The 17,320-nt window shown below is 44.0% G+C and overlaps 1 protein-coding gene across 2 annotated transcripts in view; it reads right to left on the bottom strand.

Annotated features, from left to right (window-relative positions):
- Positions 1-17,320, bottom strand: part of MMD2 (monocyte to macrophage differentiation associated 2) — a 341,543-nt gene that overhangs the window by 58,397 nt on the left and 265,826 nt on the right. Inside the window, exon 4 of one of the 2 annotated variants that reach the window (XM_078665014.1) lies at positions 4,588-4,662. The exons of the other annotated variant lie outside the window; for it this stretch is intronic. Within the exon in view, the coding sequence (XP_078521140.1) occupies positions 4,588-4,662 (75 nt within the window). The remainder of the gene's footprint in view (positions 1-4,587; positions 4,663-17,320) is intronic. 2 annotated transcript variants of the gene reach the window in all.

Consider the following 17,320-nt stretch of genomic DNA (forward strand, 5'->3'; position numbering starts at 1 on the left):
TTCAAAGCAATACCACGGATGTCATAAATGTAATAAAGCCATAAACCTGTGTATAAGAGGCCAGGCCTCAGAGATGCGGTTAGAGCACCTTGAGAAGATACCCTGTTGTCTGATTTGACGTGTTCTGCTCCGTCGGAATAAAACTTCTGTTTCCTGCCTTCCAGTCTCCAGCGCCTGCCTCTTTATTTGGTAACCGAGAGTTGGGTGAGAGGCGGCTAACGCCGGGCAAACCTTGAGAAGGGGTAATCGACCTGATCTGCCTGACCCTTTTTCCTCACCCCTCCCCCTAATATTAACACTGGGCCCAAGGGGATGGGGTTCCCGGGGCTGAAACCAGCTCAGGGAGGGAGCGGCGTGCCCTCCTTCCTATAAATTTTGTCCCAGAACCCAGGGGATGGGGTCCCACGAGGTGAAATCAGCCTGGGGAGGGGGCTGTGTGCCCCATCCCTATAAAAATGACACCAGGCACTGGTCCTAGGGAGGGGGGACAAGCAATCCCCCTCACCTTTATTTAAAAGAGTGGAGAGGCAAAAGAAGGGGGTTCCCCAATGGGCTTCTTATTGAATGTAGGCGGGTCGAGGGGGGAGAAAGACTGAACAAAGAACAAAGAACGTACCCCGCCAGTTGATAATGTGGTCCCAAATCTGGGATCCTAGTATATGTGGGGTGATAAACCTAGAAGTTGGCACTGCACATTACAAGATTAACATGATTCAATTATTTGTACGAGACAGTTTTTAGCAAATATATAAGTATTTTTATTTTAGTGTAGAAAACATTTATATACATCTATAACACATGATTATTTTATAAATATTGCACAATACACATAGTCAATTTGAAAAAAGATAAAAGTGACAAAATTACATACTTCTTTCAAACCTACCCAGTAACATTTTCATACTTCAATCATACTATCATTCTTTCAGTTTTTCAAGGCCTAATCCTACCTAAAATTCAAACATTCCACTCTCATTCTTCAATCAATGCAAGTTGTTCTGTTGTATGCCACACAGAGATGGTAGATATGTGGCATAGAGCAGAATATTGTTCCAGACAATTGATCTTATCACGGCATCTAATCGATACTCTATAGTGTGCCGTATTTCTGGAACCACGAGCCGACGCGCGTTTCGGTGAATGGCCGGGTGGGCCACACCTTCGTCAGGGCTGGGAGATGTTGACTGGGAGGGAACAGGATAGTAATCTAAAAATAAAACACAGTGCCTTAGTATTTATCTATATAACAGTTGAATTAATCAAGGCATATCTCATTCTAATACATTTCTCTTCTAGGTTTATCACCCCACATATACTAGGATCCCAGATTTGGGACCACATTATCAACTGGCGGGGTACGTTCTTTGTTCTTTGTTCAGTCATTTAAAAGAGTGGAGCCTGGGGATGGGCCAAGTGCCTCCCTCCTATTTCTAAATGATGCCGTGCCCTGGGAAATGGAGTCCCCGGGGCTGAAACTGGTCCGGGAGGCAAGGCCCATGCCCGGCACCCTGTAACATACACATACGGGGCATATATATATATGTATATATATATATATATATATATATATTTGAGATGTAGTGACCAAGGCGGCTGGGTCCGTCGAAACGCGTCTACGGTATGGAATAAAGAAATAATCCTTGATACTTACCTCACGGTGTCGGTGCCTACTTTATATGCTGTGGAGAAGGAGTGAAAGAATATATATTTATATATATGTGTGATCAAGACTGCCGTTTGGCAGTCGAAATGCGTCATGCTGGGCACTTGACTTAATCTGCACTCGCACTTTATTGATCTGCACGTAATAAAATAAAATTGAAGATCTTCCCCGCTGTTTGGAGAGGAGACTATTGCAGGACTGTGGCTGTTATATATATATATATATATATATATATATATATATATATATATATATATATATATATATATATATATATATATATATGTATAGATAGATAGATAGATAGATAGATAGATAGATAGATAGATAGATATAGATATATATAGATATAGATATATAGATATTTATATATCTATATATCTATATCTATGTAACTTCCCAATATTTTTTTTTATATATGTATAGGTATATATCGATCTAATAATTGATAACCATTCATCCCTGCATATCACATCTCCATCTAATGTATCAATGCTTCATTCAATTAAATAAGCCTTTCTTCTGATTTTTTAATTTCTGGTTTAAAATTACATTGGACACATTGTGAGTGCAATTTGAAACTGGGATATTCATCCTATGCTCTGACAATGATCAATACCTCTGTTTTTGTTCCAGTTAGGCAGAGGAAGCTTCCCTTAATCCCTTAATCTAGGTGTATGTATGTATGTATGTGATCAAGACACTCCATGATGTAATTATTTTCTGGATTGTCATCACTGGACTCACTGAGTACCAGGTTGTGCAGTTCAACTGATACCCTGAAGACCTCACATATCCATGCTGGATCCTGGACTGGGAGGGGAGTATGTGAAATGGCATGATCTTGTTTATATGTAGTAGGCAGGATTTCTGCTGTTGTGGGAATCAGCAACAGCATTGAACAAGGCAATCTTGCAGGACTTGTCAGCTCTCTATGGCCCATCGGCCAATACTTATTTATTGGTATATCTCTTTATTGGCATTTAATAAAGAGATACCAGACAGAGATGTCGTATTACAAAGCATGCATCAAGTTCACACTAATTGACTGTACAAGTACTGTTGCAATGAAGTATGCATACCACCAAGATATAAATCAGGCCCTAAGTCATTACCGAATTACAATTATATTATAAAAGAGTTTTGGGGCATGGTAGGCCAAGGGTTCCTAACTCAGAAAAAGTTTGTAATAGGAATTTGAAAGAATTAATATTCAATTCAACCGAATCATCAAAATATTGCGTCTATCCTCGAACACCATGCGTTAAACCTATTGAGGCAGATTTACAAGCCCCCTGCGCCATCAGTACGTCACTTTTTGTGTCGTACCAGTGGCACATTTACTGCTCCATATGCACAAGGACAGGAAAAGCCACCCTGCATGGCTTTTTCTGTCATTGTAAATATGGCCCCTTTACATGCAGCACTTTGCGTGAAAGGGGCGTTCCATGGGTGTTGCCGTGGGTGTTCCCACGCAACACCCATGCAATCAGACACATTTCCAGATTTACGAGGAATCGTAATGTGGAAATGTGTGTTAATGCTACGCCTTCCCAAGGGAAGCATAGGGAGGTGCAACGAAGAGAAATGTTTTCCTTTCTCATCACTTTTCTCTCTTTTAATGCTTGCTGCATTCCACCGCTCGCATTGAAAGAGGAAAATGCCTGTAGTAATTGTTTTTGTGCAGGGAGGGTGTTTTTCCTGCACAAAAACAATCTCCCCAGAACACAAGCATCCTTGCACCAAGGGTGCCCTGGGCCGGCGCATGGCAGCAGTTTGTGTGCCAGCACAGGGGGAAGCACAGAGATGCAACGTATTGTTGTAAATATGTTGCATCCCTGTGCTTTGAAAGTGACTCACTGTGGCACAGCCAAATGGCTTGCAGAATGCATTGGGTCACTTTCTTGTAAATCTGCCCCATCAAATTTATTGTTCTAATAAGTCAAAAACTCCATGAAAGCACTTCTTCCAGGAAAAATTAGAAAGTGGTCTTGCACAACTAATTTAGAGACATAAGATAAGGAAAATACATCTTGGTGTACTAATTAAATGTAATCCAAATAACTGTAGTATTGTTTGAAATCTAATCTAGTCTAATTCTAATTGTAAAAGTTAAAATGTTGCACTTCCATTTATGTCATAGACCCGTTCTACAATTTGTGGTACCGCACATGATATTGGAAGTCTTTTTCGTGGTCCTGGTTGGCGACTATGTATGCTATCAATGGAAACAGTAGAACATATATTGAGTCTATGTCAAATACTGTTAGAGGACAGGGGCAATATTTATAGGCCATCTTCAGGGATGCTGCTAATTAGAGCGTAATTTATATTAATTTACGCACTCAGCTTACCTCTATATGAAATGCTTCACCCTAAACCATTTGTAAATCAGAAGATGTAGGCATGATCATTTCCTTTAAGTAACACTCACATTTTAGATTCAATGGTTCAATGCAAAACCTCAAAATACCACCATGATCAATGTCAAAGAAGGATGAGTTTTACACTATTTTTGTAGCCTATGACATGCATTCCTCACTGATGTTCAACAATCATAGACTGACCGGGGCATATTTGTGGCTTGGCTTTTGTGAAAAAATGTACATGCTTGATGGTAATGAAGAAAGTGGGACATCTAAGTACAACCAGACTCAATGTTAGGGGGGGGTAACAAAATAGAGAAATGATCATACTGTAATATGAGGGGTAGTAAGGCATGGGGAAAGGAGGGGTGAGGAACAGTGATTATAGGGTGTGTTTATTTCTACTACACATACTAGTAAATTAATTCACTTTTTATTTGTTGCCATATCAATGACAGAGTTTGGGAAAATTAAGCAAATCTCATCCATTTCTATAGTAGATTCCTAACAAAATGACTTGGGAGAAGAAGGAAGGCGGACTCAGCCATGTGGACTCACCAAGGGGTGTAAGAGGCGGCAATGAAGAAGTAGATGGTCATCCTGTCGAACATGTGCAAGCAGTGCTCCACGGTCCTGCAGTAAGAGAGCAGACCGATAGAATACAAGTGAGAAGTAAAGCAAAACTGCCCTGATCCTACCCCGCACAGTGGCACAGGCAACAATTCAAAAAGAGTCTTCTGTTGATTACTTTTGTCGAGCTTTTGACTTACTCCAGGAGCAGCCAAGAGTCCTCTTGGTTTACACCTGGAATTCAGTATTAAGCTATGAGTACTACAAGACTAAGTGGCACCTACTCTTACCAAAATGTGTGTGAATCAGCCAGTAGAGTAATCAGATCAGTATGTTGTGTTTTACAAATTCTCTAAATAACTACAAATATTAACCATAATTCTAGCCTTAACAGTGATTTTGGAAATACATAAGCATACAAATTAACCTATCAACAATGGCAGAGATAAACAAAAAACATATTTGCCAACTCCACTGATTTAGGTGCTATTCTGCTGCTTGTTTGGCAGTGCTTCTACTTAGAGATTTAAACCTGTGATCCATTTCTTTAGGCCAGAGCAGGCTCCAGCAAGTCACTTCTTTCCTGCAGTCAACAGAATATAAACAATATCCAATGCTGGCATTCAACAGTTACATTTAGAATTTTCTGTGGAAAGAGAAACTAGAAGTATGGCGCTAGAAGGAAAGAAACATGAGGTGGGGGATGGAAGAGACGTCTATGCCTCTGCCTGCTCCCATGTGTTAAATACTCTCCATAATTGAGAAAATTCTGCAAACCCCTGCTGTTGCTCTGGAGTCTTGTTGAGTCATGTTCCAGGATGTGTGCACAGCACCTTTTGGCCTACCTGTCTTAATGGCCTGCTCAGTTTTGTTTATATCAGCTGTGACTTTCCAGGTGGGCCAATGCCATTCGAAACAGACATTAGTATAGGAAGCTGACTCTGTTTATACTATACCAAAGTAAAGTATAGTGTGCATAGAGACCAGTGGATCCCCAGAGATATAACAGAGGCTAAAGGAGGTAACACCTTTTGTGGTAGTGTGGTTGAGCAGGCAAGCTCATCAGAGGGTAGTGTTAAGCATTTGTTGTACACACCCAGGCAAAAAATTATGTCACCTACTCAAAGACTGAATCCAGACCAATTGTTTGTATAAAAAGTTGTTACTTTGTTGTTTTTATTACAAGAACAAAGATTTACCCAGTAGCAGGTAAGTGATACTTTCAATACAAAAATATTTTGCAAGATACAGTGTGTACTGGTTTTGTAGGAGCATACAAGTTACTTTGCAGTAGAAAAAAATGGGCGGTAAGCTCTTTAGAAACTTGTAATTACTTTAGATTACTTTCTAGTTACTTTCTAGTTACTTTTCTAGTTTGGGGTGAAACAAACTAATAGCACAGTCTAGGCATCACAGTACATCAGTAAGCAGGTTAACTCTTTTGAAGACACTAAGTTGCTTTGCTGCAGTACAAAACAGGTTCAACACAACCTTTTTCAGAGAAAAACCCACTATACAATCCTATTGAGAAAAACAAAGTGTTAGGTTTGCATGACTTTTGGGGGGTAGAACCAAGGCTCCCCAAGGTTCAGTTCAGCACTTGAGGTGCACTACTAGCGCACAAGGGTGGCCGGGTGCAGAGTGCAAGTGTGCCAATGTTAGCCATTTGGGCTAAGGCGAACCTTAGTTGGTAGCTGCTCATGGGCAGTCCATGTGGTTTTGGGAGGCAAGCTCCATGGGTTAAGGTAAGTGCAAAGGAGGTTGCAGATCAGCACCAAGTCCACACCGCCAGCGGCACAGGGGAGGCCAGTTGCAGGGTGCTGAGGCAGTGCTGGGAGCCCAATGCTTTCCTATGGAGGTCGCCGGTCAAGGAAAAAGACTGCAGGCTGGAGCCAGAAGACTGGTAGAAGCGAATCAACAACTGGAGGGTGAATTTGGAGGGTTGCTGGATGCCAGGACACTGTCGGACGGGCACCCCGTGGCTCAGGGGCTGCGGCTGCAGGGGTGTCTTTTCATGTCTGGTTCTTCTCACCACTTCCGGTTGGGGGGAACCCTTCAGGAGGAGGGTGCAGGGGTCTAGGAGAAGGTCAGAGGAAGTATTCCAATGCTGGATCCCAGGTCAGGGTCGTCGGGGGACCTCGCTGGGGTGTTGGGGCACTTAGACTTGGGCCATGAGTGTTGGCTGCAGAGTGGTGAGGGCTCGAAGTTCCAGCTGGATCTGGAGTACTGGCTTGGGTTGTTGTTGGACAATTCCAGTGTCCACTGGAAGGCAGGGCAGGTCCCAGGGGTTCTTGGACACTGCAGGACTCACCAGTTTCAGCTTGCAGGGGTTCCGAAGCAGGAGACGTGCCGGAAGGGCTTGGGCCAAAGCAGTTGTCGTCACCCTCTTCTATGCAGCATGGCTCTTTGTTCATTCTTCTTCTTGTCGAGTCAAATCTGAATTCTGGATTCAGGGCTTCCCCCTAAATACAGTATTTAAGGGGCCTTTTAGGTGTCTTGAGGTAGTAGCCAATGGTCTACTGTCCTTAGGGTGACTACACCCTTAGGGTTCTCACCCCACGTGGCAGAGTGGGCACTATCCCAGTCAGGCTGGAGGATGCCTGCCATCGCAAAGATGGCGGGCACTGAGGAGTGGGCTTTACCTGCCCCCGAAAGGGTGGGATTGGCAGAGGTAGGCACACCTTCTGGGCTGTCTTGATTTTTCCCACCTGTCTTCCCGCTGAAAAGGGGGTGAGACAGGATAGGGGCCTTTGAAGCTCCCCTGCCACAGATGGCTTTTCCTGACCTGGGAGAGGTGTGAACACCTCCACCCAGGAAAGTCTTTGTTTCTGGGCCCAGGGAGATCCCCACCCCAGGAGTCCAGAAACTTGTATCATGGTGGCAGGCTGGGGTTGATCAGTCAGAACCCCACCAGAGATCGGTTTGGTTCAGGGGTTCCCCTCTAGAAGGGACCCTTAACCCCATTGATGCTGCCGTCTGCGGCTGAACGTTCGGAGCACTACCTGGCTGGTGCTGCGAACGTTCAACGGCCGATGCAGCCCCGCCCACTCTTCGGAACGCCCGCACTGCGCCGGAATAACGGCCGCAGTAAACGGGTTAAGTGCAGGGAATAATAAACCTGACACTGGAATCCGTGCAGGTTTATTATTTTGAGATGTTTGATACCAAACATCACAGGATTCAGTAAAGCCATTATGGTGCTGGGAAACTCGTAATGACCAGTTTCCAGACCATGTTCTCAGGATGGCTTAATTGGGCACTTATAATATCTAAGAATGGCGTTAGATATTATAGGGATCTGTCTGCTCATGCAGATTGATCCTCACATGAGGTATAGGACTCTCTGCCTTAAGGGAGACTTACCTAATCCTCATGCAGTGCTCAGCAGACATGGCACACAGGGATGTGTGCCATGCCGACTCTTCACTTTTAGCTGCACCACAACACGCAGGCTGCAATGGCAGTGGTGCATGTTTGTGGTGAGAGGTCTCTGAGGGTGGCATAATACATGCTGCAGCCCTCAGGGGCCTTTCTCTGGTTTCATGCCCTTGCTACCATAGGTACGATTTGCAAGGGACTTAAAGGTAGGCCAGAGTTGTGCCAATTGTGGAAAAAAGGGTACAGGTTTGGGAAAGAACACAGGCCATGGGAACTTGATTGGCAGGGACCCAGGGCACACTCAGTCAAATGACATCAGGTATCTGGCAAAAACTTAGGGGACCATGCGGAAAGCATTCCTACAATCCGTCAGTAGCTTTTCGATTAACAACACTATGCATCCTGGAACATTTAAGCCAGTTCCTAAAAATTTTAAGTCAAAACTACAGGAGAATTTGAAAAGCTACTGGCTAAAGAAACAAGGCTTATTGAACGTGTCACATGCTTGAAGGATGCAAGTCAGACATCAAAAGGGAGAACTACATGTGGTTACAGAGTGAGAAAGGAAATAGATTCTCCCAATAAAGAAAGGAAGTGTTGGGTAAGGACTTGCCAACAGGGGAAACATGAAGAGAAAACAGGTTACACAGAGAAGTGCCAATGCCAGTGGTTCTGCAAGAAAAGATACTTTTCGGTTATATGGAACCTCTTGAAGGACATTAACAGTGCATTAGGAGGACATCAATTGCAACCCATGGGGACATAGAGTTTGGCAGGCGTGTGTCATCTGTCAAGAAAAGGTGGAGGCCCCGCCCACAAACTCAAGGCTCCGCCAATCGATTTAGAGGTGGGGGAACTCCAGGGTTTCTCAGAGCTGCAACCACTTCCACCATTAGAAGCCCAAAGTTATCCACTATTCATATTTATGGTCGATAAAATGAAAAGCAGTGTATTGTAAAAGTAAAGACAACTATTGCACCTCAGACCTTATTTTTCTTCCCATTCTCATGTGATCTGCTGGCAGATGGCTGATGAGATTCAAAGAGCACAATGCACTCCATAGACAAGAAAAAATACACTGTATTTCATGATTTTTCATGTCCTTTGAATTAGTACAGTGGCTGCCAGGAACCCTCTTTGGAGCTCTAACTGGCCTGCAGGCTACGCTAGAAGCAGTTGCCGCAGCTGCAGGCGCTTATCGCTCACAACAGACCCCTCCAGTGGGCGCTGACGCCTAAGTGCTCGCAGCTGTGCTGCATCATAGAGATTTAAGATGGTCTGAGCAGGGGTGTAGGGAAGAACTACTACCCCCTTTCTACTTTGCATTAGAGCACAGGCTGCCTTTCCTTGCTCTGATGTTTTCCCTTTGATCCTTCAATCCCAAACACCCCTTCCTTTATGAGTGGGAGGAGGGAGGGATTGGCTGCTCTCTTCCAGGAGTGAGAATGAATAATGTGAGCTTTCTTCAGTTTCTGAACTCTTTCCATAATCCTTCCACTTAGACTGTGTGACGGTACAAGACAATGCAGCCAGGAAACAGGCCCACATTTAAGCCCTGGTCCTCTCCTCAGTTCCTTTTTGAGTAGTCATTGAAATTCAGCTGTACATTATTTTATGCACTAACCCATCTTTTACTTGACAGCTAACATCTGCTCTGTGACTGCACCTCACTCACAAATGTCTTCTTTTCATGGAGTACAGATTAGGACTCCCCAGACCAGGGGTGCCCACTCCAGGTCCAGCAAAGCATGACCCATGACAGGTCTTCAGAACACCAAGAGAAGATATATTCAAAGACTGTTAATCTAAATGTATTAATTGCCATAGTTCCTGATTATCTTTTAATTAGTGCCCAGATCCGAGCCTGATGGACATGCATTGGACACCCCTGCCTCAACCCAACAGAGGATGAGATTTCCATGCATCCCTAAGGTGCGGATCCTGTTTAAAGCCCAGTGCGGCAGAACTAGGACATGGATGCAAGATGTCATCGGCCCTAGTGGCACCTGAAAGAATGACCTCTCATTCGTGACTGTAGTTGCCATTTATGAGATACCGGCCCACAGATAGGTGCCCCTAGGATTTTTAGAATACTTTGTAAATTTACGTGGGTGTGCCAACAATAGGCAAGTACTTTGAAAGGGATGTATGACACAAACACGGTTTCCTTTCCTATGTGTTTCTCAACAACGTATGCGGAACAGTGAGTGCGTCTGAACCATGCATTCCATGCAAGTCATTACAAGGACTTGCCTTAGGGGGTGCTAGACTTCGGAATAGTATAATTTACTATTCTAACTCCAGACCCTGCAACAGCAGGGTAAGCGTTGGACTTTAAAGTAAAATGCTGCTTTACTTAATGCATGTCAATCTAACGACTTGCATTCTAAATCGAATGCGTGGATAAGATTCATTAATTATTCCACTTGTGTTGCAAAGGCAATGCGTTGTTTGGCGGTCGTGCAATTTGCTGTTTCCCCTTTGCAAGTACGGCAGCATCCCTGGCATTTCTTGTGTTACAAAGCATGATTGATGTATATTAGTTTGCAAAAGAGACCTTCCTGTCTTCATAGCCTGAATGCTATGGAGGTTTACTTAGACCTTTCATAATCTCTACCCACACCCATGTATGTACTACATTTCCTCAAACCAGTACCACAAACAGCATCTTCTCTGAGGCTTAAGCTCCTGCTATTACGACTTGTGTTTTTTGCTTGTGCGTTGTTATTTCTTGGCTATTCTCTGTATAAGGCTTTCCTTCCTTGGGCTCAGTCTTGAAGCTCTATATCAAGATCCTAAATAAATAAATAATATAGTAGCTGTAGCGGACGATACATCATAAGTAAATAGGCTGAGATCCCTAGGTAGCCATATGCCACATAGGAAAATACATTTACTTACAGGTACTAGGTTTCGTCCCTTACGCTAGAACATTGCATAAGAAGGCTGTCTGCACACCACACCACTCCGACTGGGTTGGTTATTGAAGGAGAAAAAGGCGGAAAACAACTCGGGAGGTGGATGGGGTACCCATCACTTGCATCAGTGCCAACACTAGTGTCATTTATCTCATCGAACTCTGATGGTTAACAAAGAGTCCTGAGCTGGGCGGCATGGTCTGTTAGAGGAGCCAGTAACTAGGAACTCAACTCTAAGGGCTTGAATATGATCTTGGCAGATGTAATACTCCATCACAAACGTGACAGGTATCCCGTCCGCCATATTTCAAGTTCCATAGGACATTAATGTAATTGTAATACGGCGGACAGGATATCCGTCGTATTTGGGATGGAGTAACACTGTCCACCAAGATCATAATCAGGCCATAAGTGATTTAACCTGTTTACCGCGGCGAACATTCCACCGCGGTGCGGGCGTTCTGAAGGGTGGGCGGGGCTGCGTCAGCCAACGGTCTTTCGCAGTACCAGGGAGGGAGTGCTCCTATCGGCCGTTGGCCGATGGGAGCACGGAGCAGGTTAAATGCTTACTAGATGCTACAAGGGTGTCAGTGCTTTGGTTGGACAAATGCACAGTAGCTAGTGGGAAAAGGTTAAAGCTCAGCTTGGTTTTCTCTACAAGGAAGGTTTTGATGTCTTTACCTCAATGAAAGCAATATTAATACATGTGACTGTGATGTACTCGCTTCTGCCAATAGGAAGGGTGGTAATGGCACTGGGCCTTCGAATGGTGGGTATGATGAGGGTCAGCTCAAAAGGGTTACTCCTGAAATGTATGAGGTGGGGTACACAGAAAAAAGTGTCTCTTCATGTTGTAAATCATAACCGCCAGGTCAATACTGATTCAGTTTGACGCCATGGCAAGTCAAACAAGCATTGGCAAAACAACAGGTCTCGCCTTTAGGATCTATTGGCTTTGCCAATTCATTTTGGTGATGATGTACAGCGTCAAAAAGAAACCTTTTTTTCTGATACTGTGCAGTATTGGCTAAAAGAAAAAAAGGCTTGATGACACCTTCACCAGTAACGCCTGTGTAATTTCGTAAACAGTGCATTCTTCAACACGCAAGTGCACACATGTAACACCAGGCATGAGTGTGCCCACGAAAGGACATATGAGCTATTTTTTAAAAAATGTATCGATCTTAGATGGATAAGTAAATAGAAAAAAATGCAATTGATGTAACGCAAAATATATATTTTTTACGGCAGAAGAGCCGGCAGTGTCCCCCCCCCCAAAAAAAAATATTTTAAAAAAGACTAGTGCTGGTAGGGAGGAACAAGTGAGGGAAGAGTGTGCGGGAGAAACAATAGAGAGTGGACAGGGTGCAATAAAACAAAATAAAGCCGGGGAAGAGGGGTAAAGAAGCGCATGAGGGAGAGAGCAAACAGTGGGGAGAATAGTGGTAAGAAAGTACACCTCGAAGAGGGCTTGGTTGTGGTAGAAGTACAAAAGAGACATTGGCCAGCGCATGAGGGAAAGAGCAACAAGTAGCAGGGGGGGGGGTACTTGACAGGAGGTCGATACCCATGAAGAGAGAGCTGGAAAATACATGTATCCTCATGGAGTGCTTACCCAAAAAGAAAAGTAGTTCCATAAACGTCAGCAGTGGGAGAATGCCTGTCAGCCACTCTTAAAAATGGAAAAGAGGCTTTGCTCCAGGGAGGAACAAACCCAAGATTGGCCAGAGGAGACAAGGAAAGTCTTTCAACAAAAAGCAAGCAAATAAGAATGACAAGAAAGAAAACCAATAGCTAGCTATGGGTGGGCTGTAAGCCCACTGTAGGTTTTTGGAAACCCACATTAGGACTTTCACCGTCGGACAGCCTGCGCTGTTTGGTAGAAAGAGATTAACTGAAATAGCTGGTGATGTCCACATGTGCTTGTACTAAATGCTAATGTTTTCAGATCACTGCATTGTTGCATTATGTATGGTTGGTAATGGTGATAGACGTCATGCAAGTGAGAGTGCACACTTATGGGTAAAATAAATACAAAAATATGATATTGGCAACTTAAAGTTTTCATAAAACACAAACTAAATAATGTTAAATGCAGGTAAGATGAGTTAAAAATAAAAAGGATAAATACAAATGTATATTAAAAATATATATACATGGCATAAAACGAGAAGTCCTGTTTGTAAATGTTCAGCTAAAGACACTAGTGTCATAAATGAAAGGAATGGGTTCAAGCAGCAGTGTTGACCATACAAAGGAGCGGGAGGGGCGGAGAACTAAACCATGGTTGTGAGCGTGGTGGGGCACTATAGGTTAACAGGGTTGTCAAATTACTGGCAAACATGGCGTTGCTTGGCGGTTGCCCACCCCATATTAACTGATTAAAATGTGCGGCGACTAGGGAACAGCAACGGAAAAGCGTGACAGCGGAATCAGAGTGGGAATAGGAAATGACGCATGTTGAGCCCCACTGACCTACAAAGAGTCGACAGTCTTGAGCCCTTGGGGACTCAGGATGCTTACAGAAGCTCTAGGTTTCTATTGGGTCAGCTGCTGGAGAGGCTGCATATGTATATGTCAGCAGTAAAAGAGACCTTTATTTGTTGTCAGCGTGCAGAGTAACTTAGAACGCTCATTTTGCTTCATCATTCATAGACTGCAGGCCACGACTGGCTCTCTATTGAATATGTGGATAGTGACTATAGATGATGATGATGTGTAAAGTTTCAGATGAGTAACTGCTACAGGGGTGTTTTTCACTGAGGGGTTCTGAGTGACATCAAATAGATGACTGCAAAAAACACAGTTGATGGACATAATGTAGAACAATGTCATACATTCATCCCAGTACAAGGATCTGGGCCTAAATCCATCGTTTTTTTGCACTCCACACCACCCTGGGTTAGACACTGGCTATATGCAAATCAGCTCTGACCCTGTGCCTCATGGGAACAGTCCAGTCCGAACTACCAAGCCATGTCTTTCCCAGACCGGAATCAAGCATCCAAGGACCGGTTTCTGGCTATCAGCCTTCATCAGCCTGGATAGCTTGACTCCAGTGGTGTGGAGAGTGCAAAAAAATGATGGATTTAGGCCCAGATCCTTGTACTGGGGTGAATGTATGACATTGTTCTACATTCTGTCCATCAACTGTGTTTTTTGCAATTTTCACCCCGAGTTGGCTGGGTATGCTCTGACGTGAGTCCCAGGCTCTCCACACCACTGGAGTCAAGCTATCCAGGCTGATGAAGGCTGATAGACAGAAACCGGTCCTTGGATGCTTGATTCCGGTCTGGGAAAGACATGGCTTGGTAGTTCGGACTGGACTGTTCCCATGAGGCACAGGGTCAGAGCTTATTTGCATATAGCCAGTGTCTAACCCAGGGTGGTGTGGAGTGCAAAAAATGATGGTTTTAGGCCCAGATCCTTGTACTGGGGTGAATGTATGACATTGTTCTACATTCTGTCCATCAACTGTGTTTTTTGCAATTTTCACCCCGAGTGGGCTGGGTATGCTCAGACGTGAGTCCCAGGTTCTCCACACCACTGGAGTCAAGCTATCCAGGCTGATGAAGGCTGATAGCCAGAAACCGGTCCTTGGATGCTTGATTCCGGTCTGAGAAAGACATGGCTTGGTAGTTCGGACTGGACTGTTCCCATGAGGCACAGGGTCAGAGCTGATTTGCATATAGCCAGTGAACCCAGGGTGGTGTGGAGTGCAAAAAAAAATGATGGATTTAGGCCCAGATCCTTGTACTGGGGTGAATGTATGACATTGTTCTACATTCTGTCCATCAACTGTGTTTTTTGCAATTTTCACCCCGAGTGGGCTGGGTATGCTCAGACGTGAGTCCCAGGCTCTCCACACCACTGGAGTCAAGCTATCCAGGCTGATGAAGGCTGATAGCCAGAAACCGGTCCTTGGATGCTTGATTCCGGTCTGGGAAAGACATGGCTTGGTAGTTCGGACTGGACTGTTCCCATGAGGCACAGGGTCAGAGCTGATTTGCATATAGCCAGTGTCTAACCCAGGGTGGTGTGGAGTGCAAAAAAATGATGGATTCAGGCCCAGATCCTTGTACTGGGGTGAATGTATGACATTGTTCTACATTCTGTCCATCAACTGTGTTTTTTGCATCAAATAGATGACGTCAGTATCTCATGCTAGCTCCCCCTGCGACAGTTCTCCTGTCCAGCTTGCCCACATACCCTCTGCTGCCTGTCTACGTGCTGCCCTCTGTTTGTACCTCCTCTGCTTGTTTCTTGCTCTGTTTTACGTTTTTCTGCCCTGTTTTGCCATTTCTGCTAGTTTTTCTGCCCACTGTTTTGCCCGCTTCTGCTCTGTTTTGCCTTTTCTGCTAATTTTTCTGCCTTTTGATTTGTCTTATCTGCCCTCTGTTTTGTCTTTTCTGCTCATATTCTGCTCTCTGATGGCCCTTTCTGCTCATTTATTGACCCCTGTGTTGTCCTCTTCTGCTCTGTTTCACCTTTTCTGCCCTCTATTTAGCATTTTCTGCTCGTTTTCTGCCCTCTGTTTTGCCTTTTCTTCTCGTTGATTTTTCTGCCCTCTGTTTTGCCTTTTTCTGCTAGTTTCTTCACTCTTACCACCGTTTCCTCAAGACCTGGCTTTTCAACTGAGACCTTGTACCCCAGTTCCCAGACACCCCCAATTTTAACAGTGCCACACTCTACAAATATTGATTGGTTGATTGATTGAAGCTTGAGTTATCTATAATGTCACATAGAACTCAGAGGTGAAAACCATCCAGTAACTTACAGTTACCCATTTATAATGTTATAACTGCTAGGCTGAGGCAAGGAAGAAATGGGGAACCCATACATAATATGACCTCTCCCTTTCCCAAATATGAAAAATAATAATTTAACCACCAAACTTAACCAACCCCAACCACTTTCTCTGCCTTCCTTCCTCCTCCTGCAGCTGTACCTCCTGCTTTCATTCAAAGCAGACAAGCAGCACTGCACTGATATGCTCTCAGAGAGCACTGTTAGCCTGACCTGGAAGACCTTAATGCGTAGCAACAGTGGGTAACAAGTTTTGTAATTAACTTTTGCTATGTCATGGCAATGAATTACCAGATTTAGAACCTGGTGTAAATGACAGAGGCTTCCAATGGAAGCCATACATAACAATGATAGTAACCATAAAAATTACCATTCCGAGGGGAAACACCAAGATCACAAGGGTTAACACGGCCAGCACTACTGCAGTCACTCTTGCAGGCGATGCACTGGGAGAGGTTGAAGCCTTCGCCTACCTGGGCAGTGTTATAGTCAAGCAGGGTGGCACAGACGCCAACATCAAGGCAAGAATCAGCAAAGCAAGGGCTGACTTTATTCAGCTAAAGAAGATCTAGAGCTCCAAGGACCTAACCCTGCAAACCAAGTTCAGGCTTTTTAACACCAACGTAAAATCGGTCCTTCTGTATGAAGCAGAAACTTGGAGGACAACAGTGATCACCATCAACAAAGCCCAGACCTTCATCAACACCTGACTGAGGAAAATCCTCCAAATCCGCTGGCCAAACACTACCAGCAACAATGACCTATGGCAGCAGACTTTCTAACTCCCTCCTCGTGAAGAAATTATGAAAAGATGCTGTGGCTGATCGGTCACCTTCTCTGCAAGCCTGCACCCAACACCACCAGGCAAGCCCTCACCTGGAATCCTCAAGGGAAAAGAAAAAAGAGGAAGGCCAAGACACACCTGCTGTCGAGGCCTCGAGGCTGACTGCAAGGAGATGGATAACACCTGGAGTCAGATTGAAAGAAAAGCTCAGGACATATAAGGCTGTAGAGTGCTGCTTCACGGTCTGTACTCCAGGAGGGGTAGTAGCCATAAGCAAGCAAGTATAAAAATGACAATACTGACGGTAACAAAATAATTGCTAGACTTGCCTAGCACACTCCACCATTTGTATGGTATCAAGGTGCTATTTATTACCCAAGTCTGTGATATTCAATTTTACATTGAAGGATAAAAAGTCAGAGCCTGACCTTAGGGTTACACTCAGATTTGTTTCATGGATGCATTAGCCCACTTAGATTATAAACACAGTATGCTTTCTGAATATTCAGATACACTGTAGAATATAGAAAATTGGACCTTTGGAATTCACTAGGGGATGAGTTGGGATAAACCATGAGGTATGGGGAAATATATCTACAGGAGGGTTTGACTCATGCATTATATGAAAGATACCAATTTACTATGTAAAAATATTTACAGCTGGATGAACTGTTTATAAAAATATAATTTGTTGATATCCTGAAAACCTGGCACCCCAGCACACACGTTGGACATACTTGAGATTAGCTTTCATGAACTTTCAAGAACATTTTAAAAGAATGCTCATTTGAATCTTTTCTCCTATATAGTGCATTTTCTTTATTGTATAATGTGA

Source organism: Lissotriton helveticus, chromosome 10 (genome assembly GCF_964261635.1).
Source record: "Lissotriton helveticus chromosome 10, aLisHel1.1, whole genome shotgun sequence".
In the NCBI taxonomy this organism is placed as follows: Eukaryota; Metazoa; Chordata; class Amphibia; order Caudata; family Salamandridae; genus Lissotriton; species Lissotriton helveticus.